The sequence below is a fragment of the Morchella sextelata genome (genome assembly GCF_020137385.1).
Source record: "Morchella sextelata strain SCLS chromosome Unknown scls_11, whole genome shotgun sequence".
In the NCBI taxonomy this organism is placed as follows: domain Eukaryota; kingdom Fungi; phylum Ascomycota; class Pezizomycetes; order Pezizales; family Morchellaceae; genus Morchella; species Morchella sextelata.
Genome location: NW_025408626.1, coordinates 1,460,296 through 1,484,519, shown reverse-complemented (window position 1 = coordinate 1,484,519; position 24,224 = coordinate 1,460,296). Strand labels below are relative to the sequence as shown.

Sequence of the window (24,224 nt, the reverse complement as noted above, 5' to 3'; positions counted from 1 at the left end):
CAATGCAGTGTAGATGAGGAGGAGGAAGAGTCTCTAGCTGTGAAGATATACCAGCTAGTCCGGTATATCTGTTCTCTCTACCAACTACATGTATGAATACAGTTTTGCTAACTATTATTGTAACCCATAAGGACACAGCATCAACTCTCGTGGAATCGATATTTTATCATGATCATCGCTAACCTCAGGCTGTAATTACATGCAATACCTCCATAACCTACGCTCTGACTAGAATATACTCTACTTATCCTGCCACCTCCCATATGTTGATCTACCCAACCACAAATTTATAAGATCTAGCCTGTGAAACTTAAACCCAGGAAACAAACACGCGGAGGCTCGCCCGCAGGCAGGTTGCCGCTCCATCGGCGACCACCCTTCAGTGCGCGCACCACAGTATATAAAGTAATACAGAAGAAGTACCCCCCCGGGCCGGGCTTGCTTGTGGTAACATGGCGCCCAGGCCCGTCGAGTGATATCCCATGCCGTAATATTGACGTGACCGGTAGTATAGTAGCTGCCTAGAGACACTTCACCAAACATGCACCACAAGCTGCGAGTTGCGCCATGTCTGGCAGTAAATACATCCCAAAGCCTATCCCAAGAGTCGTACGGCCGACGAGCGAGTTTGTTTCCAAAAAAGCTCGAGTCGCCGCGGGTATATATAGCTAGCTGCTCTGCTCGAGTTCTAGACCTGCGCTGCGCGGAGACCGAGGAATCCCCGCCCCCAGTTATACACCCGCAGCAGGCAGTCCTCATGTAACAACACTGAACACCTCTCCTCTGTGCTAGAGGAGAGGTGTTCTGGGGTCATACACGAGAACCGACTCCCCGAGTATCCGACCCGACAGCCGGCCCACCAGCGCAGCACTGCGAGCCAAAAAGGCTTGTCCAGACAACCCGTAGCAGGCAGTCCTCATGTAAGAGCACCGAACACCCCTCCTCTATGGCAGAGGAGGGGTGTTCTCATCTCCAACATGAGAACCGACTCCCCAAGTATCGATCTGACGTTAAGCCAACTGCAGAGTTGAAAAGGCTCACGCTCTCCTAGCCCCAACCCACCTCCAGATACCCGCAGCAGGCGGTCCTCATGTATGTGCACACTGAACACCCCTCCTCTACCACAGAGGAGGGGTGTTCTCGGGTCATATATGAGAACAGACTCCTCGAGTGTCTGGCAGTGTGCGGTGGGTGAATGGCGGTTGGTAGGAGTTGTGCTTTGTTGTGGATAATTGTGGTGTTGGAGGTGTAGGTACTGGGACTTTGCGCTTATACACCCCCACTTCTGCAAAGGACTGAACCCTAAACACGAAAACTTAGGGCTAAGGTCAAGGGTAAAAAAAGACTTTGATCTAGGTAACAGCTGGTCAACCCCACATGTTATTGTCTAGGTCCATGTGACCTTCGACTTCAGAACCGAGTGATATCCCGTGACGCCTGTCAGAAATCTTATCTAGATTCTCCTTGGCTGCTTATTTAATAGAAGTGGGAGTACAATGTACTACACCACTATAGAATTGAGGCTTGTAGAAGTGGGGTTATGATTGGTTGACAATGTTCGAAGAGTTGCACGGCTCGTTGTGAATAGAAATGGGGATTGGCCACTACGAGGGGTGGAGGTTATTGGGATTTACCGCCTGGTATCTTCTTCCCCTGATGTTCATAGCTGTTGCAACTAGATCGAGGGTTGATACCGGTAGCTAGGCCGATATTGTCAAGCATAAATTCCAGTAACGGGGTGGGTGTTTCCTACAAACAACGTTGAAGCTTATACCCAGAACTCGAAGCCCCCTTTCACTTTGGCGTCTTAGCATAACCTACCTCGACCACACTTCCTCCCACCACAATTATCAGAAAAAAATCCTCCATCTTCCCATCACCATCATCAATCTCAACATCCCACACTCTCAACTTCAAACTTCCACACATCCCCCCAACTTCCGCACATACTCCCCCAACTTCCATACATACCCTCCCAACTTCCACACTCCATATTCTAAACTCACACTCGTCCTTCAAAATGACTCTGATCACCACATTCCTCACGGACCTGTACCAAGAACTTTACCATCACCTCTTCCTCCCTCTCCTTCCCTACCTCCACCTCTTCCTCACCACACACTTCACCCCCCTCTCTCTCGCCCTCCAAGTCCTCTTCACCGCCCTCTCATTCTACTTCTTACCCTTCAACGACGTTGCCGCCTCCCTCTGCCTCCTCTACGTCTTCAACCACGCCGTCCCATTCGCACTCTCATCCACCCTCTCGTTTTTCTTCCCACTCGAGCTCTACCAGGGCGAGATCGAGTTCGCAGTCTCCTGCTGTAACATTGGGCTCCTTGCGGTTGGGGTCTGTATCGAAGGCCTCAAGTCACTCATTTGGCGCATACACCCGGGGGTGCATCTACTGTACAGCGCAGCTATCGAAGCGGCGCAGGATGTCCGGAAGTTGTGGGTGCAAGCGGACTTGGTGGAGAGAATAAAAGCGAGCCGGGAGTGGTTCGAGAAGAACGGTACGCAGCACCCACACCTACACATTTATAATGTTTGTCTCATATGCTGATATACGTAGTTGTGGGAGTAGAATTCATCTGGGATGAGGTTATCGCGGCAGTTGAAGCTGCGACCCCCATCGAAGCCGAGCCAGGGGCCGAGGCCGTAATTGAGCGTGTTATACTTCCTCCGCCGGTGGAAATACACAAACCACCACCAGTCAAAGAACGTCCCCCTCCGCGCTGCCCCAGCCCGTTCAAATCATCTTCTAGGTCAAACTTTAGCGAGAGGCAAAGGTCCGAGCTTTATCGCAAGAGTTCTGACTACTACAAGCAGCGCGGCTCAAACTCGTTGAAGAACTGCTTAACTGTTGTTAATAGAGCTAGTATATGGGACGTACCAGCTGAAAGGGGGAGAAAGAAAGTACCGGTTGTTAGTTGTGCTGTTGTGGCTGCCAAGCCGATCATTGACATTGTCACACCGAAGTCAATGATCAAAAAGACAGAAAATATGGCAAGCATGGAAAAGCCAGTAACAGACCAGGAATCCCGGAAAGAGTTGGCTGAAAAAACCGATGACGCGGCTACAGGATCTCTTGAAGGCGTAGAGAAGGTGAGCTTGTATTTCTTGGGTGATTGTTGATATTTTTAGCTAAACAAACATATATAGTTACCTGTTGAATCGCGCATTGTTGACAACATAGCTATCGAATGCATGCCTGCCGAGTGCGCACGAGAGAGAGTTATCGCGCAGAACAAAGAGGAGAAAGAAGTAAAAGATCTTGGGGTGAAGAAAGAAAAGGAAGCGAGGGAAGAAGATGCCGTAGAGGTATAATTGCCTCCGTTTTACTCCTTTCCTGCAGGATATGTTTCCATCAAAAGCGACGGAAACATATACATTTATTTTGCAAGCACATTATCTCCTGATACTAATCAGATGTATAGCAGGTACGCCCCAAAGAAGAAGAGCCCATCCAGATCAGAGGTACTACGGGGCTCCAGAAAATTGAAACCCAGAAGCACAGTACTCCTCAGGCTAAAGTCAGCGAGGCTATTATCACTGAGGGTGGAATTAAAATTACTGAGTGCTTGATAATGCATGTTAAAGAGCCCGAGAAGGTCAGCGCAGAGGTGAAACAGGGTGGGGAGTTTGTGATGGAGGGGAAACAAGTACTTTGTAATAACCCCACTCCTGGTGTCCTGGGACTTAGGACCGCTGTCCCTGACGTTGCTGTTTCCAAAGATCACCACTCTACCGTTGCCGAAGTTTCTACCGTCCCTGAAGTTGCGACCACTACTACCCTCCCAGTCTTCCAGGCTCTGGATAGAGACACTATTACAGAAATCTCTAGGCGCCCCATTTTCGAAGTCGCCAGGCCCATTTCCAGCATCGAAGTCCTTACTCCTACCCGAGTCTACGACGTTGTAAAAGGGCTCCAGTCTCCTGTGTTGACCCCAGAGTTATCCGGGGCGCTTTATTTTACTGGGTTTGATCATGTAACCCACATGCAAGATGTTTTTTCGCCTCCTCTCACCGCTGAGGATGAGAGCTTTGAGGATGCCACCGTAGAAATGGAGCAATGCGAAGAGTTTGGTCTAGAAGTAACAGGAGACAAAGACGAAGAAATGATGGATGGATGGGATGGGCAGGCCGTAGGAGATGAGGAGATGGAGGAGGCCCCATTCGATCTCCAGATGATAGATAACGCTCAGCTTTTCTACGAAGACCGCCAGGATCAAGAGGATACCATGGACGACATTTCTTACACCTCTGAGAATTGTGAATCTCAAGAGATGGAAATAGAAGAGTCAGAACTAGAGGTTATTTCCAGCCAGGAGATGGAAATAGAGGAAATAGGACTAGAAGTTACTTCCAGCCAGGAGATGGAAATAGAGGAGACAGGGTTGGAAGTTATCTCCATCCAGAGCGTTAATATTGGGACTGCTCAGCACCAATCATTTTCTGTTGCTCCTTTTATGGTCGCCCCCGTCTGCTATTTTCCTCCAGTTCCTATCCGCGAAATCCTTCTCGAACCTATCCACACACCAGCCGCAGCTTTTGCTCCAGGCGTGTCCGATCCCCTCACCGCTTATCGGGTTGTGTCCGATCCGACCAGTGGGTCTATCACTCATACTACCACGTCTCCTACACCTACGTGTTCCATTCCTCTTGTTCCCGATCTTGCAACCTTCAAGTTCGCACCCGCTCTGGCTCCAGATGTATCCAATCTGGCCGCTGTTACAGCCATTCCAGGTGATCAAGTGCCCCTAACCTCGGTGCCGATCGCCACACCGACTATTACCCCCGTTCCTGCTTTCCTCCTTGCGTCTGCAGTTACTATCGAAAGTGCCCCGACTCTCCCTGAAACTCAACACTCAGAGATAGCTACTGCTTCCAGTTCTAGCACACCCATATTTCAGAGACGCCATGAGTCTGTCACTGTCACCACTGCTGCCACTGACGAAACTCCCACATCGATTAGTGATAACGAGATAACAGGACCTAAAATCCCTAGTAACATCCTCAAGACGCAATATGAGGCCATCGCTGTTGAGACTCAGGCTCCTGCTGCTGCTGAGTCTCCTGCTGAATCTCCTGCTGTTGCGGAGGCTCCCGCTGTTGTCGAGACCCCGACTCCCGTCAGATACTGGAAGGAAATCACCGCCTCAAGCTCCCAGACTTCCTCTCCAAGAAGACAATATCATGGAGCCACTTCCAACACTCTCATGAGTTATACATCTCCTCAACATGTGGAGATATCTACTGCCTCTAGTTCCCGTGTTCCCACTCCTAAGAGGCGGTTCGAGCCTGACGCTGCTTCTCGCCGTGATACCCCCGGCCCCAAGAAGGTCGCACGTATCATCGCACCTCTCAAAAAGTCTATAGCTCCTACCAAACCCGTAAATGTTCCCGCAAAGCCCTCAAAAGACGTGAAGGGGAAGGGGAAGGGGAAGGCGATTGAGATTGAGATAGAAGAAACCTGGAGCGACAATGACGAGGACGCCTTTGACGATATGGGAATAGATGCCCTAAGAGATACATCTGCCGAGGAAAAAAGGCTGCGTAGGGATTATTATATTAACAATCGAGAAGATTGAAATCATGGCGTAGAGAAGAAATATTACTTCACCTTTATTATTATAACATGTATCTTACCTTTTAGGATTTCAACTTTTGTATCCTAGTCACTTAACATATCCCCTGAAGTTCGTCACAACAAATAGTTGGTAAAACACTGAATAAAGTCGCAAATGGAGTTTATTTTCTGTCGAGTGATGTCCTGTGACTACATGTATATAACTAAACCATATACTGGATAAAATTAATAGATCGATCTATGATATTATATAATTCCTGATTTCTGAATTTGGTAATTAAACTCTAAAGCCAAAATCACCTGTCACTGGAACTCACCCTGTCAAACATAACACATATTTCAAAACATCAAGGAGACCCTGCAGCTGTGCAATTTCAACTTCCGCGGAATGTGGGGGAGATCGATCTGAGACTGGTACTTTAACATTGTTAAGTGACTAGGTGGAGGATGATGCATATTGTTTATTAGATATTTCTATTCATCCTTTCTCCTGTTATAATCACCATATCCAAAAGGATTATTCCGGCGCATTATTGCGTTGGACAAATCCAACCAAATATTCAGACGTAAGCAAACCATCTGAACTACACATATAAAGATTTGACATATATACGATTTAGTGGCGCACGGCTCTCATACCGCTTTTGATTTAGGGTAAGTGGCGGGACCGCGATCGTCCGAGTCCTGGAATAATAAGAAAAATATAGTCCTATAACTTCGATATATAGGGCAGTTCATTATTTCGATATAACTATTACTGCTGAGCTCGACCCGAGCCCCTTTTAATGGTTGTCATTCCCCGACAATTGCCTGGGTCTACCATATACATTAGTGAATATGTATCTATTCATCTGTACAGCTGTTGATGTAAATCAAGTTCAATCAACGTACGAAGACCTTTGCTTGATACCTTTCATCAGCTCTAGATTAAGCCACAAGCCCGCGGCCTTCGCGGGTAATTGGATCATATAACCTGAAATTCTGTGGAACTTCAAATCTTCTTCGTGCTGCCCGCCGCAGCCCCAATCAAACAGTGTATAGACTCGCTACCACACTCTTACTCGCATTATGCAAGGAGTAAATTTTTCTATGCTGAATACCAAAAGGGGTCCGGTTTCCCGAACGTAGGTGCGATTGGGTTTAGTGGTTGACTTTAATGTTCTAACCAACATATAGACGACTCCCTCACTCGGACAGTCAATGATGATTGGTGCAGAAGCCACTTACAACGTTGATCCTCTCTTTTCTACGTTAACTGTCCGAGTGAGGGGGGTGTCCGAATGGCCAGGGAAACCGTCTATGCGTACATTTATGTACCAGTTCCTGGAAGATAAAGCCCAGAATGACACCGTTGTCAAGATTTGGTATTTCAAGCATTTGCTTCATTAGTATACACGTATACAAACAAAAAAATAAGGGTCTCCGGAACTTACACGTACATGTACTTAGCAGTTGAGAACAACACTGATAAACTGACAGCAAAGTCGACGCGACGTCTACCAAACCTATCGTAGTTCGCCTTTCCCATCCTATCGAGATCGCTTTATATCGGCTACTTCAATCAAACTTCTTTCATCCCGACTGCGATCCTTAGGAGGACACAAATATACGTGTGCAGCACATTTATCTGGAGCCCAGCTATGTATATGTGTACTACAATCGGCGGGTAGATGCTTGGGTGGTATGTATGTGGTTACAATTACACCTATATATTGCGCAACAACCCCATGGCCACCCCACTACAATCACTTCTTGAGCCTGACCTCCCCCAGCTGTGATACGTCCATCTATCACTCATCGTTCCATTCTATGGGGCTGGTTACTGATTTCTCTCTACGTAACTCTGTCCTACATATCACGAGTGAGAACCAGTGCACATCGAATATCACTAAGCTGCACACACGAGTGGTAGGTAACCGCGCATGGATAAAAAATCGTACCTTCGTATCACTCACCGGATGTAAGGCAAAGCAAACCCTGTCCAAATATAACTTGAACAAACTTCTGGAGAAAGAACTACTGTACATGTAATTCGCTAACGAGTTAGAATAAAATAAAGAAAACGACGATGTATCTAAACTTGGGTATGCCGATGACGCGACATGCCACGTTTTTGAAATCGATCCCCGGCCTGATGGCAGTGTATGTACAGTACCTACATGTACTCTAGGTGAGAGCTCTGACGACGTAACCTATCGTGGAAAGGTTTGTGGGGCTTATGAAGGTTCCACATAGCAATCATTTCTCCCGTCTAAGGACAAAACACAAGAAAATAGAAATTCAAAGTGCATCACGCTTGTCAAGCAAATGGAGCAGAACCTTGGAGTTACAAGGAAGAACCCAACCATTATGTACCTACTTTGGTGAGTCTGCATCTTACCTACCTTTACCAGCATGCATATGGGTTGTCACTGTCAAAATGGGAGTTGCGCTGATATGCATGAAGGCTTTTGCGCAACCACACCATCATGTTTCTCCTCCGTGTGTTACAAAATATACCGATTGGCTTATTTAATATGGCTTGGCTTTCAATCTTTCTCTGAATACATGCGTGTCAATTTTGCGGCATGCGCAACAGACGCTGAAAACATTTGTGTACAGAAATACTGGTCTTTCGGAGTTTTATCAATTCTAACTTCTGAGTAGAGAATTTGGTCTAAGTACTTAGGATTTGCTTGATATTATGGTATGAATTGCTGCGCAATGTTAACTTCCATCTCTTTGGTAGCTTTTAGTAGTGGAACATTTGATACTAGTAAGTTAGATTCATCCACTGCTACTCGCTTCTTTTCCTAATACATGTAGTCACCAACTATCGATCTTCGCCGGAAGCGTAAGTTAGTTATAGCAGGACAGGGCTTCATGTCTCATCGACCATCTAGAGTATGCCCTAAACAGAGCCGCCCTATAGCTATGTAAGATATTCAAAAGCTTAAGCAGCTACCCGGCGCAGAGCTACCTCTGATTCTAAGCGCCCTGTGGTGTCTTCGATAACTGAGCCGGAACATCTTAGCTAATTAGGACTAAACGTAGATGTTCTATTTTTATAGATAACCTAATCCAAAACAAAAATTTGACTCGAATAATCACTAGACAATTATGTTCTAGGGCAGAGCGAGATACTCCAAATCTATGTAGATGGATTTGTTACATCATCATATGACCGAATCGACGTCTTTACACGTGGCTAACAGCATTTGTATTCAGTCCCAGATCAGTTTGTGGGAACGTACATACGGTAGGCACTTCAACGCTTGAAAAGAAGTGGCAAATTAAGGATCAAAGGGCCGAGCCCGATCCGAGGGAAGAAAGCCACGATCCTAGAAGTAAGGGTTGGTTAATCACGAGTGAGATCCAATGAACAGGGGTTACTAGCGAAAATTGTCGTCAACCCCTCACTTTAACCTCCCATCCCTCCACAAAGCCTGGTATTCGTTCACCCTTCATCTTTCTCGAAAACAAAAAAGTCGGTAGCGCAGCGAGCTTCTTTGAGACCATACACCTGGCCCGCGGAATCTAAGATACGGCACAAATCCCTAGAACCTAGTCAACTACATCGTGGGTTCCTTGTGTGTCCAGGCCAATTCCTTACTTATCTATTCACGATGATACATAGAGCTAAGGCTTTCTGACAAGGCCCTTGCCGGCCCTTTCCGCGCAGGAAACCTTAAATTGGCGCAAGAAGAGAAATCTTAAGTGCGTGTATGTACCAAAACATCATTGGGCGAATCGGGCGTAGTTGAACTGTGCGGCGCTGCTGATCGACATCATGTAGGCACTCATTGTATTGTACCTGCTTAGATGATCCACTTTTTTTGCTCATTCTAGGGTGTCTAGGCCCATACACAAGTACATGTACCTACGTGATTACTCTACAATACATGCCTCACGCACTGTGGCAATGCATGTCAGCAAATCAACCCGAACAGGCACATCCAGACTTAAAATGGGTAAAACCAATATGGCACGATGATAAACTAGATATTCAATTCTGGGCACTGGATATGACTGGTTTTGGGTGGCCGCAAATCCATATGGAGCCTAATCAGAGGGAAATATCATGTACTAACTCTAGAGTACATGTGTAGAGAGGTGAGCTGTTTTCCTTTCCGCAAAGACAAGTAAGCGCTTCTCTGTTCCTGGATATCACTAACTATCGAATTCTAACAAAAGCGACACTTCCCAATGGAAGGGTTAGGGCTGTCTCAGTGTACATCTAAAAAAAGCACACATCAAGGAACTAACGTTTGCCCGTTGAGGGGCGCGTGGGGCATGCAAGCCACCCTCGGTAAAAGTTGACCTTACCAATTTAGGCTTAATACATTCCCCCATAGGGGAGAGGCGGCATCTGTTCCTGTTCCTGAATCTGTATGGCTTGAAACAGCTCAAATGACTGCCGTTTCTTAAGATCTTGTTCTTCCGCAAATCTTCCGCGCACGTTTCTAGATGGCAAACATGAGACTAAGAAGTGCATTCAAGGGATTCATTCTACCTGACGTGACATAGAGATGGGTTTTCTTACTGACCCATAGGAAGGAAACCTTTTACCATGAGATTGTGACTGATCCGACGCAAAATGTTTCTGCGCCGTACAGACCGTCCACACGCGTACATATTTGTGCTATATAGGTACATATATGTAAATTTCATCGCACCCACGTCAATATATGATACTTACATGTACTTCACATCCTTGGATAAAGGAAGTCTCCGTAGAAGGGGAAGACAAAGAAAAATGTCAGCAGGAATGCTACGTATTCTACATACAAATGTCGTACTAAACTGTGGTTTAGAGATTATCTTTACTAGTATAATCTACGCATTATATTAACAACCTTAGTAGATAGAGTTATCGTTACATAGAATACTATCTAGCAACTCCTGCTAAAGAGTCGGTAACCCTAGGGGCGGAGATGAGGATGATGGCCGGAAGGTGCGGGGCCTTTCCGAATCTGCCATGCTCAAAACCCTTGTCTCTAATCTATTAACTTTATGGGGGGGGAGGGTTACATGGATTATGTTAACCAACCAACTGAAAGATACCCCTGTCGCAGCTTGCGAACCCGAAACGAAGCGTCCTGAAAGTGGAAGCTCAGACAAAATAGGAAGCACACAAAGATGCCTAGCTGGCCTGATTCGTGTCTTTGTATTTTTCAACATCACGAAGCCCAGTTCGCTTCGCTGGTTGGACACTAGCTAGATGCAAAACGGGTTACAGCCTTAAGGATCTGTTAGAAAATTACAAAGCCCTTAACCTATTACTGCTATAGCTACATACTGCTACAATACTCAAGGCCGTGGTACTTTTCATTGCATGTACAGTGCCGTATTCGACATAAGTGCTCTATATACCGTAAGTACCATAATATATACATGTACCCTGCAGCACTACATTTAATTACGCATCGTGTGGTGGGGGCAATGTTTGGCTGACCGGCTTCCCGAGCGGGTATGCTCTTCGCGTTGCCATTACTTTTCATCGCTTTCTCTTGCTTCCCATTAGAACGCTCATCTCTTGTCGATAGTGCATCCTCACCACCAACGAAGTAGAGTGAGTACCTTGATCGGTACCTATCTACCTCACCACCTTCATTTTACCCTCTCTTTTGCTTACATTGTTTTCTGCGGTCTCTTGTTTCCTCTTTCTGACAGTTCTTTTTGGGGCTGTACAACCTCATTGTCACTCTTTTTTTACGTCCTCTCCCAATTTTGCTTGTTACTCCCGGTGCTTGTGGGCGAAAAGGTAATAGTAATTGCGCAGCTCCCCCGTGCCCCAGTGGACCTCCCACTACTATTATCCTACCCTCCTCATTCATCCATCCCTCCCTTGTACTCTAACGGCCGACCTGCTCTGCCTCTACATTGCTGACTTTCCCCAGTCAATAGCCCCCCTCCTCGCCGCCTACTCTCATCACTCGTTTTGGGCACCTGCAGAGCAATTTACTGTCCTCACACTCACTACTTTGTCCTTTCCCTCTCTGATCCCTCATTGATTCTATTCCACCCCCCTTCCCTTGAGAAAGTACACCCAACCCCACCTTCTCTCTCCCTTTCATTCGTTTGTCTCGTTCGTCCATTGCTGCTACAGTGCTACTTTCCTGCAACTTCTTTCCTGACGTATACGTACGTACGGAAAGACGAGACGCTGTTACTGTCTCAAAAGCGCATTCCCCGACAACTCCAAGGGATCGAATCTTTCTCCCAACTTTACTATCAAGTGATAACTAAGCACGCTAATTAATACTGTAAGTTTTTATGCCTTATCATTCTATCGCGCGCCATTCAATTGTTGTGATTTTTTGTTTCTTTGTTTGGGTAGGGACTGGGTGTGTAACAAGTGGGATTTCCGCTACATACGAGTGGTGCCAGAGACCAGAAGCGAAAAAGAATCCCGCTAATTTCATGCAGCGCAAGCAAGCAAGACCCCATATATCTGCATTTGATTCCCTCCCCGCCATAGTCAACTATTGAAGGTAGGAGGGTCTCAGAGCTAGCCAGGTACTTTGACAGCCAGCGCGAGGTTCTTAAAGAAAAAGACTCCGCGGTTAAAATTTGGGTCTTGGGCTCTGGGGTTGGTGGTTGTTCGCTTGGAGGCTTTTTTTCTTCTTTCCGTAAGTTTCACCCCTACTTTTGACCCCCTTTTACCAACACCCGCCCACCCACACACCCATCTATAACACCATGCCTTTCCCTACCTCACCCTCCCCTACCTACTCCTACCTAACCTACCTACACCTCGTGGAATGAAAGTCAACGCGCGCTGACACATTCCTTCCTTGAGATTTTTCTTTGGTTCTTCCCTTTCATAGGCCCCACGTTCATTTGATTCAGTTTTTTTCTACGCAGGCGGTTGTCAATTACGCTCGTTAAGCAAAGTAACTTGGCTGTACCTACTGTAGCTACTCTAAGCATCACATTACAGGTAAGAAGATCTAACCCAACCCGACCCAATTATTAGTAGGAGGACGACGACCTATGTGGGCTATTATAAGAAAACAAAACAAAAAAGAAAGGTCTTATTCACACATAGGTTCGAATTCATAGTACAACCACAATCATGAAGACTCCCAATATCATCTTCACGCTCACGCTCCTCACAACACTCAGCTTAACCACCGCCCAAGATGCACCACCTGCACCACCCACAGCGCCAACACCATCCCACTACTTCCCTAAACATATCAAACGAGCGGTCACCGACTTTATTAACAACTCGATTCTCGCAGACCCCAATGAGCCTCCAGCCCCACCCGTCCCTTCTTCAACAACAACAGCATCCTCTGCAGCTAGCACCGACCTCAGCGCATTCCTCTCGTCGCTCTTTCCGTCCTCAGCCCTACCCGCCCCGCCCCCAAGCTCCGATGCTACAACTACCGCCAGTGTGTCGACCCCAGAGTCTACCGCTCCTTCGACCACCACCGCTTCGTCAAGTGGAATTCTTAACATTGTTGACGGCGTAGTTGAGGCGCCAAGCTCGATTGTTTCGGAGGTAACCTCAGGAGTTGTTGCGCCGGTTGTTTCTCAGGTTACTTCGGCGGTTGTTTCGCCGGTCGTTTCTGAAGTTAGCGCGGTGGTTTCGGGGGCTACGAGCGTTGTATCGGAGGTCGGTTCTAAGGCGACTTCTGCAGTGTCGGAGGTTACTTCAAAGGTGGAAGATGTGGTTTCTCAGGTCACTTCTGTGGCGCAATCGGCAGTTTCGGACGCCACTTCAGTTGTCCAATCAGTAGTCACCGATGTCACATCTGCTGCTGGCGGTGCTACTTCTGTGGTTGATTCTATAGTCGCTGGAGTTACTTCTGTTGCATCCAGCGCAGTTGCGGATGTCACTTCTGTGGTTGATACTGTGGTTTCAGGCGTTACCTCTGCAGCTGGCTCTGTTGCCTCCAGTGCGGTATCAGATGCCACCTCTGTGGTCGGCTCTGTGGCCTCCGAAGTTACTTCTGCGGCCGGCTCTGTGGCTTCCAGTGTGGTATCAGATGCAACTTCTGCGGTCGGCTCTGTAGCTTCTGGAGTTACCTCTGCGGTCGGCTCTGTTGCCTCCAGTGCGGTATCGGATGTAACTTCTGCAGTCGGCTCTGTAGCCTCCGGTGTTACTTCCGCGGCCGGCTCTGCCGCTTCCAATGTGGTATCAGATGTAACCTCTGCAGTCGGCTCTGTAGCCTCCGATGTTACTTCTGCCGTTAGCTCTGTTGCTTCTGAAGCGGCCTCCAAAGTAGACTCTGTAGTATCTGATGCCACGTCTGTTGCCAGTGCTGTTGTCTCAGGAGCGACTTCTGTAGTTGGTGATGTTACTTCTGCCGTCGACTCTGCTGCATCAGGTCTCACTTCTGGTGTTGCAAGTATCACTTCCGTTGCTGGGTCTGCGGTCTCAGTTATTGCATCTGATGCCACGTCTGTTGCCAGCGCTGTTGTTTCAGGAGCAACTTCTGTTGTCGGCGATGTTACTTCTACAATTGGTTCTGCTGCTTCGGGCGTAACTTCTGGTGTTGCAGCAATTACCTCTGGTGCTGGGTCTGCGGTCTCGTCTATCGCGTCTGATGCCACCGCAGTTGTTAGTAGCGCACTCTCGGAAGTGACTTCTGCTGCCGGTGCTGTAACTTCGGGGGCATCTTCTCTCATCAGCGATGTTACTTCCGCTGCCAACGGTGTAGCCTCAGGTGTTTCTACGGCTGTTGGTTCCGCAGTCTCTGGTGTTTCTTCTATTGTCAGTGATGTTACTTCTGCCGCTGGCTCTGCTGCTTCAGGTGTAAGTTCAGGTATTGCAGCAATCACTTCTGGTGCTGGGTCTGCGGTCTCGTCTATCGAATCTGGTGCCACCGCCGTTGTCAGTAGTGCACTCTCGGAAGTGACTTCTGCTGCCGGTGCTGTAACTTCGGGAGCATCTTCTCTTGTAAGTGATGTTACTTCTGTTGCCAACAGCATGGCTTCAGGTGTTACTTCAGCTGTTGGTTCCGCGGCTTCAGGCGTTTCTTCGGCCGTCTCAGGAGTCACTTCAGCCGTCGACTCTGTCGCTTCTGGCGTTTCCTCAGTCGCCTCAGGTGCCACTTCAGCTCTCAATTCAGGTGTATCTGGTGTTACGTCAGTTGCCAGCGGGATTGTCTCAGAGGCCACTTCTGTTGTAGCCGGTGTCTCTTCTGTTGCCAGCAATGTGGTTTCTTCGGCTGTCTCCCAGGTTACCGATATCGCAAACTCAACCTTGCCCGACACATCAAATGTCCAAAGCATTTTACCTACCTCAGTCATTCAAAGCGTTCTCCCATCTAACCTACCAAGTAACTTGAATGGTAATTCACTATTATTATTTTCCTGTTTATTACTTTTAATCATTTTCGAGAGCTAACGTAACCGTGTTTGTAGATACTCTTGCTCCTGTGATATCGATCATTGACGTGTCCTCAGTAGCTTCAAGTGTATTGCCTATTCATACCTCGGATTATGCTATTAATGTCACTGCCCCAACTATCGATATTTCGAGCCTGCTCTCAAGCGCCACCAACCTCCCATCTATCACTAGCGATATCCCACTTCCCATCCAGACCAATGGAACCATTATTGCGACTTCACTCACTTCTTTACTCTCTGTGCTTCCTACTGGGATCTTGACGGACGGCGGCAACGGCAGTGTTATTGCTACTCCAACAATCACGACCATGGATCCATCATCAATGTTGTCTAGTATTTTAGGACCTGCACCCACCACCAATGGAACAGAGTCGGTTCCTACTTCGCTGCCACATGATTCTACTACTTTGTTCCCACCGCCTGTCAATGGCACTTCAACAGCGGATCCTTCCTCGGGTACTCTTTCGACATCTACTGGGGCATCTTCTCATACATCCACTGGCACAGTATCGACCACGTTCGCGACGTCAACCACCGAACCCACTAGCAAGATCACCTCTGTCCCGGCCGCCGGTAATACGACCTCCTCGGCCCCGGAGACATCAACTGTAACCACCGAGCTCCCCAGTACGACTTTGACCACAAAGCCCACGACCACATCTACCACCCAATGGTTCTCTTCTGCGCTTACAATAGCACCCGACACCACTTCGACCACTACTGCAACTGCAACAGGTGATGAAACCACCACTACGACCACATCAATTCAGACCGGTATCCCATCAAACCTCCCCAAGGTAATCACTCCAGCCGGTGGCATGCCTACACCGCCCGATAACTATACCCTTGTCCGCCTTGGTTTCCTACACGCCCTTAACTACCCCTTTGTCGTCGAAAACCCAGTAGCTGTCGCTCAAATCTTCGAATATCTCCCTCACGGTCTCTGTTACGGGCTCCAGATCGACTCCTCAGATGTGATTATGCATACTCTCCAGCCCTATGACACCACCAAGACCCGCGGCTACGTCACAACACTCGCATTTGCTTACGTCCCCAAAGATCTTGTCAACAAGCTCGATCTAGACCGTCACACGCCCGCCGCACGCCTCTTCAAGAACCCAGACGCCCCTGTCTCTCAGATGATAGACCTTCTCGACCCATCAATTCCATTGCTCGCATCAATCGACGATCAGACTGGTGACGGCAACGGCGCCGTCGGAACAGGTGGAACCTGGGGGGACGGAAGCAATGGAGACGGATCCTCCGACAATGGGGATGCCGCGCCTATGGGAAGTACATCCTCTAACACAACCGTATCCGGCAAGACCATTGGTTTGAGTGTCGGTATTGTTGCGGGCGCTGCAGCGTATGGTGCGGCGATGTTCTTGGTGGCTAGGAGGTACAGGCAGAGAAGGGCTGGACGACACGGAAGAAGCAACTCCATTAACAGGAGTGTTTCGCCTGGGAGCAACCCGGCGAGTGGATTGATGGCTAGTGGGGGCGCGGTTATGCACGGTGCGGCGAGATTCGATCACAGGGGAAGTAGGGGAAGTGGGGGAAGGGCCAGTGCTAGGACAGCGCAAATCTCGGCGCCGATGATGGCAGAGAATTCGCTGGGTTGGAATTAATTTTGTCAGGAATGTTAAGAGTTCTTTGTGTGCGCTGGAAGGAAAGTTGGAGGAGGAAGCGGGGAAGGAGACAGTGTCGGAGTAAGGGAACGGAAGAAGGATCAACACTCTAGTCAACTTAACCCTTTCTGTTTTCAGACATTCCTACTATTAGTTTATACCCTCTCGTACCATTCACCCAACCAACCAATTCGGCCAAAAGTTTAGATAATTTTCAATGTCATAAAGTACCACCTTATTATTTTCTTATCCCTGTGCGTAACTTGTATCTATACCCGAGCTTGCGTTTTCTCCATTTTTTTTTCTATTTTTTTGTTTCAGCTTTACATATTTGACAACTCCTGTTTTTTTCTTCTGTTTTTTTATGCTTCTTATTCTTACGGCGTTTGTTGGGTATCAGAATGTTTTATACCTACCTACTTACCTACGTTGCCTGGCTGCGCTGGGGCGCAACTTTATTTCGCTTCTCTACTCCCCACACCTACGGGAGGTATCGTATTAAAATTAATGCAATTTGGGATTCTGGGGTTTGGGGGAAATTTTGTATTTTTTGATGATGTCAAGTAGGAGGATTGGTTGAATTTAGCTAGCTTGTTTTTTTTTTACTCCTATTCTATCGCTCGATTGTTTTTTTTTACTATGTCCTTCGCATCCTATTATACCACCTTGGGAAAAGAAAAAAAGAAAGAAAAAAAGAACCGTCAGGTTTGTCGGGGAATTTCAATGAAGAGATGAAATGTTAGGGAACTTATATGACATTTTTTCAAGCTATTACTTTGAGTTGATCTTCAGTACTCTTTTTTTTCTTTCTTTTTTAAACATCTCTAATTTCACTCTTGATTGTTAGTGGTTATACATATTGTGATTTGATCTTTGTAATGGTGTGGGGGTAGATATTTTGTTTGATAGCGCTATGTAGTTATAGCGGTGGATTGGTTGAGGGATTGGTGGATTGGGAGTATGTACGTAAGTTGTTTGAAGACGTATTAATAAGGGATAGGTTCAAACAAGATTTTTATGGTTGAGCCTCTGGTGATTCAAATCAAGAAAAAGGGGAAACAATCAATTTCAAATCGGGAGTAACTAATTTAGTACCTAGCGCTCACTGAAATGAAGCGAGTGATAACTGGTGACGCCAAAACAACAATGGCCTGAGAGTGCATTCACCTACATCACCACGCATGTCTTAAATATTATATGAACGGTTTTACTCGACATTATTCTAAGCCTACGTACATAAAAAGGAGGAATATTCCACAATACAAAGAACGTTCCGGATCCACTACGCGTGTACTCGAGTTATAGGTGCAGTGATTACGGCGAAGGAATAGGCAATGAAAGTTGGCGGCCAGTTTGTACGGATACAGACTAAGATAGAGCCTAAAACCCATACTGCGGTGAGTAGTGAGTCTACGAATATCGGTGGTTAGTGATAAAAAGGGCAGTATAGAGTGGATATACCTTTTGGTCATGATCAGTGCTAATATCAGTACCGGGTGATATCAATTTTGTTTCCCGAAAGCAAGATAAAGCCACCACGCGCACACTGTTTCATGGATAGACAACCCGAAATAAAGATAGAAGCGGGAAGGGGAAGGTTTATTTTAACATGAATATAACTCTGCTTTGACAGGCCCTGAACCATGAACCTCATGGATCACTACAGGGGAATTCATGAGCCTCAATGAAGTAATCAATCAATCGATCAATTAGTCCTATGAGCCTCCGGCTCCTCGAGTGATAGCCCATGATGTGTACTGTGAATGACCTTCCTATCCATAGAACTCTATCAAGCTAGATTATAACTGAATCTCGATCATCGTATTAATCAAATGAAAAGAATATAGCGTGATCGCATGAGTTAGTACCTTTATATAAATTTAAAATCTAGACGCGTACATACATAATGCATGGCCATGGTAATGAAGTAATCAATAAATCAATCAAAGCATGGCTATGGTACGTGCACGCTTGCTCAAAAATTAAGAACCATTTTTGAATTATAGTTACATATGTATCTTAGACTATTAACCGCCTGGTTGATTTTGACCTCTGTCTTCATCACAAGTACTGCTGCCTCAACTCTATAAGGACCGGGATGGTGGATCATGCGATCTCACCCGGTCACCTTAGGTAAGAATATCCAGGGTGCGGCGGTACATGCAGCTATCTATTGTTATACGTGTCCTATCACCTTTCTCTTGCAATATACATGTATGGAAGCAATAAGCACTCTACTGGAATAATGCCTGTCGATTTCTCGGCCTATTTCTTGCACCAACTGTATGTAGCGCAACTGTACACGTCGTATCTTATCGTGGCTATGGAAACCAAAACTGGCCATTAATGACGCTTGCTGAAAAAGACGTATGTATATTATATGTATAAATCTCAATCTGGTCTTTGATCAAACCCGGTTCGCTGAAGTTTATATTAACCACCAAGGAGAAACCCTAATGTATGTATGTCGCTTGTGTCTTGAATTCCGATTGGTCTCAAAGTACCAAACAAGCAATTGGGTTTCCCAAGATTGAATTAAACGATTTTAATGTATATGGATAACTAGGTTCAACCTTGTTTATTTAGCCCTGCCAATCTCAGGGGATATCGAATGCATGTACGCTTCATCCACAAAACCTGGACCATGCCTAAAATTCTGCTCATGCCCCTCCAGTTTTCGAGAAGACTGTGCCGTTTTATATTAATTCAGAGTTTCGATAGGTCCGGTCGTCGGAATACAATCTGCCCGTTATATACCCTGTACAAAGTGAGAATTTCGGGTCACCTTGCCATTTCACGAATCAAAGATCATGTACCCAGCTGGCCAGGCCACAATAGCGGGCCGTAAAACGTGGTCCCTAACCATCACCACTAGATGTAAATTAAAGTACGTACATATAATATAGTACTCTACTTCTCTATCCCATGTGCCGGCATCTTCTGGCTCTGGCTCCCCAGTAGAATATGTAGCCACAAACCTTATTGATTTTTCATGCAACACATGAAGAATTCTTTACACTTTTCGACATTCTGCATAGCCTGGTATGACGTCTAGTCTTGTCGACCCTTAACCGTGCAAAATCGAGAATAAAACCACAGGGCAACGGTACGATATTACCCCTGTATACATGTAACTGCATAGCATGTACCTTGCACATATAATTGCCGTAGGTATGTAATCGGGAACCGGTTTTATAACTATACTTTTTATATAATAGTGTATCAGGAATACACGCCATAAAAAGAGATTTTATGTCAAATCGTGAGTAAATCTCTCCCTATTTCATTCTCGTTTCGGTAGAGCGGTGACTATGGGAGCTCTGGATAAATCATTTGTAGCTGTTATAATACTGCTCCTACAAATAGGCATGCATCGCCGATTAATTCTACTTTTAGGATTGAGTTGATCCTTTCTGGGCCGATGGATGTGTCGATCGATCGATTAGTCTATAGAATTCGCTTGCGCGTAATAGAATCACTGCGCAGTTATAGTTGTGAATTTGGCGTAAGTTTATATTACCAGGGGTTTTCCTTCTCTCACTCTTGGGCTCAACAGATCGATCTACATTGGTGATGTTTGAGGGTTCTGAATGAAGGAGGAGGAGGAGGAGGAGGAGGAAGAAAGCTAGGGGGCCCCATAGAGTTGGCATATCAAGACGCTTGTCCGCTTCAATGTCGGCCCTGTACTATGTCGTGGAAGTCAGGAGACTTACCCTCCGTCTTGAGAGTAATGCGCCCAATCAGAATTGCAAGTCGTAACCTTGCCTTTTAATTACGAAGGATTGTTTTTTTCATGTCGGAATAATTCGCGCTAATTGAATTAAGGTGATAGCGATCAGAGAGGCACAGGCCTTTGCTATGTCGTTGCTGTATTTACCTACATATACCGATCTCCCATGATCGTTGAGAGATATCTGGTGGGAGCGGAGTATGAATTATCCCTTCGACTGTCATTTTTCGACATAATTACCGGATACAGGGTTTGCGATATATATACATGTATCCACGTACCCTGGAAGCATGCATAAGTAGTTGTACCTGTGAAGGTGGGTTTGAAATATAGTGTGGGATTTGCCTGTCAAGAAAAAGAGTGAGGGCGGTGACTACGCTAGAATAATTACATAAGATACCAGCACATCTATGTGATATATAAATTTATAAATTATAAAGCTTGATAAAATTATCTGGGGTTAGATAGTGTGAGATGTATGTGTGTGTACATGTGGGTGGGTGTGCTGTATACGTTGCAGGAATTATGCATCAAGAGTGGAAATATATCATCAATTAACAATAAGGCAGAAATTATCTGAATTGCCAGTTCGCTAACTTCATTTCAATCGCTCATAATCACATTTCAATTGAGAATACCTATCTGGACGCTACGATTCGGTTTCATGGACAGCTTTGGAAAGTAAGTCCCGTATGCAAGTTTTGGGCAACTCCGTTGTCGCCATATGTGCCGCTGTCAAACACACGGTGTATGGTTGGCTCTCTGTTCGCTTGCATCTTAAACATCTAAGCAGGTGGCCACATTTCTCCCCCCTCGTGGGGTACCTCATGAGTACATGCAAGGAGTAGGTCTCTGCTCGGAGACTAGAACTTTACGATCATGATCACTGGTCTGAAAACTTTCTCACATACGTATACGTATGTATATGTAGTAGCAATTGATAATGGCGATGATGATGGGCCTTCGGGTTTAAGATGACCCACTTTACTTCTGTATGTTATATGTATGTATATGTATATGTACATGTAGGATGTTCTATTGCCTCGCAGGTCGAACAATGGGAGACTCGAAAACAATATAGTAGTGGTCGATCTAGTATCGAGCTTTGCGCTCATATGATCATGCATGGCCCAAAGAAAGAATATAATGAAGAGCTAGCTATAGAGAGCTTACACACACACACATCACGGCTGGAGGTCATCAGAGCTCACAAGCTGTCTGTATGAGTAGACAGTTAATTTTAACACGTCTCAAGGGATAGTTCTATATGAGTGAGTAGACAGTTAATTTTAACACGTCTCAAGGGATAGTTTCAAATCATGAGATCACCCCTGCCCTGCCTCCATACCTAGCTGCTGCATAGTGGTGAGGTGACGGCCAGTTCAACCCGCGTTTAACCTTCCTCAATTAATGCGGTGGTTGCATAGATCTGATAAACCCTATGTGGTGTCAGAATTCCCCTTTTTCATCAACTCTTTTCCCCTTTCATCCACATCGTACAGACTTCATTGGTACCCTTGCTGGCCACTAGAGTAGCTGACTAAGCGCGGTGGTTTTCCTTGTAAATGTGACCAATTTTCTTGATATTATGGCGTATGTATCGTGCATAATGTCCTGTCAAATGCCAGTCTGGTTTGATATATCTATGTTCAAAGAAGTCTAGTTCTTTTCGGCAAAAGCCTTGTATTATAGAGAGTCGGTGAAATTATCTTCGACTCTTTACAACCACCTTCTTCTCTTTCGTTTTGCTGGATCGATCCTAGACCTGTAGTACGGCGGTAAATACAAATAGGGTGGTTCCAGAACCCAAGAGAAGCCTGGTTGATTCGAGCTCAGGTGGGTAATGGTAAGACTCTGGCCAGGCACTTTTCTTCATCTTCGCTAGCCATTTACAATGCGTGTTGACCTGTGATATAATACCGGGAGTAGGTACTATTTCTTCGAGCTCCATCGAACATATAATGAAATTTATCTCATGAATCGCCTTACGCAACCAGATATAGTTCTACATGTAGTTAACCCCTCGGCTGATGACGCTAGATGTTTCACAGAATTGACTGGGGGTGGATCGATGTTCGCCAATGTCAGGTTGGTCTATCATTACTTACATATCTGCGGATATGTAAATACAAAGTACCATGGATTCGAGGCAGACCCGTTTACAAGACCCCCATACTATTTGGCGTGGAGAAGGCCGAATTCGTAGCCGAGGGGTTCGAGACGTAGGATCAACGGCTTCGTTGTCGTTTCTGCAAACTAGAAGGATCCGATTGGGCTAGCCAGTGCTATATATATGCGGGCAAGAGAAATGTGATCGTCAAAGAACACAGATCCAAATCTGATCTGCAGCGCACGAAAAATTGGCTCTTTTCTTTTTACTTCGCTTGGAATCCATACACCGAGCCTCAACTCAGATTTACCACTGCCTGCATGTAGAGTACCTGCTTGTGCATGGGTGCTCATGATCTGAAAGAAGTCATTGGTTAATTCACACGTGGGATTCGGCAGAAGTTCATGAAGAAAACAGCATCAAAAAGTTTCGAAAATTTTCTTCCATTTATCACCACCCCCAATCATCCCAAAATCTAACCGCTACAATGACTCCCATGCCTACATACTGGCTACAAAAAGTAGCCAGTAAGGTCGAACGAAACATACCCAGAAAAATCCATCAAGAAAAAAACATTCTCTGAAACCGAAAACAAAACACCAATTTCCCCCGGCCGTTTAACCCCATATGTGGAATCCGATTTGATGATGCTTTTAGAGAAAGTAATTGGAATCAAGCGTTCGGTTTATGGTCAGCTGTGCCTGCCTTCTTCTCGTTAATACGAAGAAGCTCAACCTCGCTGTTTTCACAAAGTCAGTATTGTGTTTCAAAGTAACAAACAATGCGAATGTTGATATCGATATCGATATTAATCACATTGACTATGCACGCACGGAAAGCACTTACAAGCACAAAGTAGCATTCGGGGGGATCAAATTGGGAAAACCGCTGTGACGTAAGGATCACCCCTGTAAGTAAATCACCGGGATAGATGAGGTGTCGCAATCCATGGTACATACCGTTCTCCATAGGCGTAGTCACTAAAAAGCATGCGAGTAATTATATATGTGGTTAGCCGAAAAAACGTTTCCTATCATATCAAGTGGTGGAGGGAAAAGGAATATTCAACGGGACAAAGCTAGGATGGGGATATTCCAATAGGGATGATTTACCCAGTAATAGTTAATAGAGCCTTCTCTCCCAACGACATCGTGGGGACTCCCTCGTCCCAGCCTACCAAATATGTCAAAAAACAGTCCGAACGATCCCTAGCTGCTTGCGTTCCAAAGAAGGAAGGTGGCGACGGAAACAGATCGTAGCAGGTACCAGTGGGGGTTCCTCTGAATGTGAAGTAGACGACGGCGGGCAATGGGCTCACCTCTGATAACCTTCCCAACACCAATCTTGGTACAGAAGGGCTCCCCACGGTCAACAGAAGAATCGAATCTGAAGATATTATAGGTTAGTAGAGTCTCGTAAAGTTAGGCTAGATATATAATTCTTTACTTTTTTTCCTCTGTCGTAACCGTGCCATCGGCGAGTTTGGTTCCAACGGGAAGAGTGCCATTATAGTGCATTTCGACTGTGTCCGGTGGTTTTGGGAAGTTTATTCCGTCGCCATTCTTAAGGATTGTCTTTGTCACGCCCATTCTTGCGCTGTACGAGGTGAAAGCTTTTATCTGAAAGTTTGAACAAAGTGCCCTGGAGGTTTGGTTGACTCGAGTGAGTGATGCAATTGAGTGTAAAGATGTCTTTAGATAGACAGAAGCCAGGTTGACTTGAATGAATTTGTGTGATAGAATTTAGCGCGGGGGGTTGGGGGGGGGCAGTGGTGGATGGTGGGTGGTGGGTGGTTTATATAAAAGCCAAACCAAAAAAAGCGGGGAG

At 46.1% G+C, this 24,224-nt stretch overlaps 3 protein-coding genes across 3 annotated transcripts; 2 read left to right on the top strand and 1 right to left on the bottom strand.

The window, feature by feature from the left end:
- Positions 1-2,020: 2,020 nt before the first annotated feature.
- Positions 2,021-5,588, top strand: H6S33_001808 (uncharacterized protein; the record flags this gene model as incomplete). Its single annotated transcript, XM_044833176.1, has 5 exons — positions 2,021-2,510; positions 2,570-3,102; positions 3,160-3,318; positions 3,435-3,666; positions 3,733-5,588. The coding sequence occupies 5 exons, from the start codon at positions 2,021-2,023 to the stop codon at positions 5,586-5,588; spliced, it is 3,270 nt and encodes a 1,089-aa protein (XP_044693869.1).
- A 7,056-nt stretch (positions 5,589-12,644) lies between these two features.
- H6S33_001807 (uncharacterized protein) lies at positions 12,645-16,557 on the top strand (the record flags this gene model as incomplete). Its single annotated transcript, XM_044833175.1, has 2 exons — positions 12,645-14,871; positions 14,945-16,557. The coding sequence occupies 2 exons, from the start codon at positions 12,645-12,647 to the stop codon at positions 16,555-16,557; spliced, it is 3,840 nt and encodes a 1,279-aa protein (XP_044693868.1).
- A 7,048-nt stretch (positions 16,558-23,605) lies between these two features.
- On the bottom strand, positions 23,606-23,986 carry H6S33_001806 (uncharacterized protein; the record flags this gene model as incomplete). The annotated part of the gene is made up of 2 exons (XM_044833174.1): positions 23,606-23,783; positions 23,844-23,986. 2 exons carry the CDS (start codon positions 23,984-23,986, stop codon positions 23,606-23,608), a joined length of 321 nt encoding a protein of 106 aa, XP_044693867.1.
- Positions 23,987-24,224: the final 238 nt, after the last annotated feature.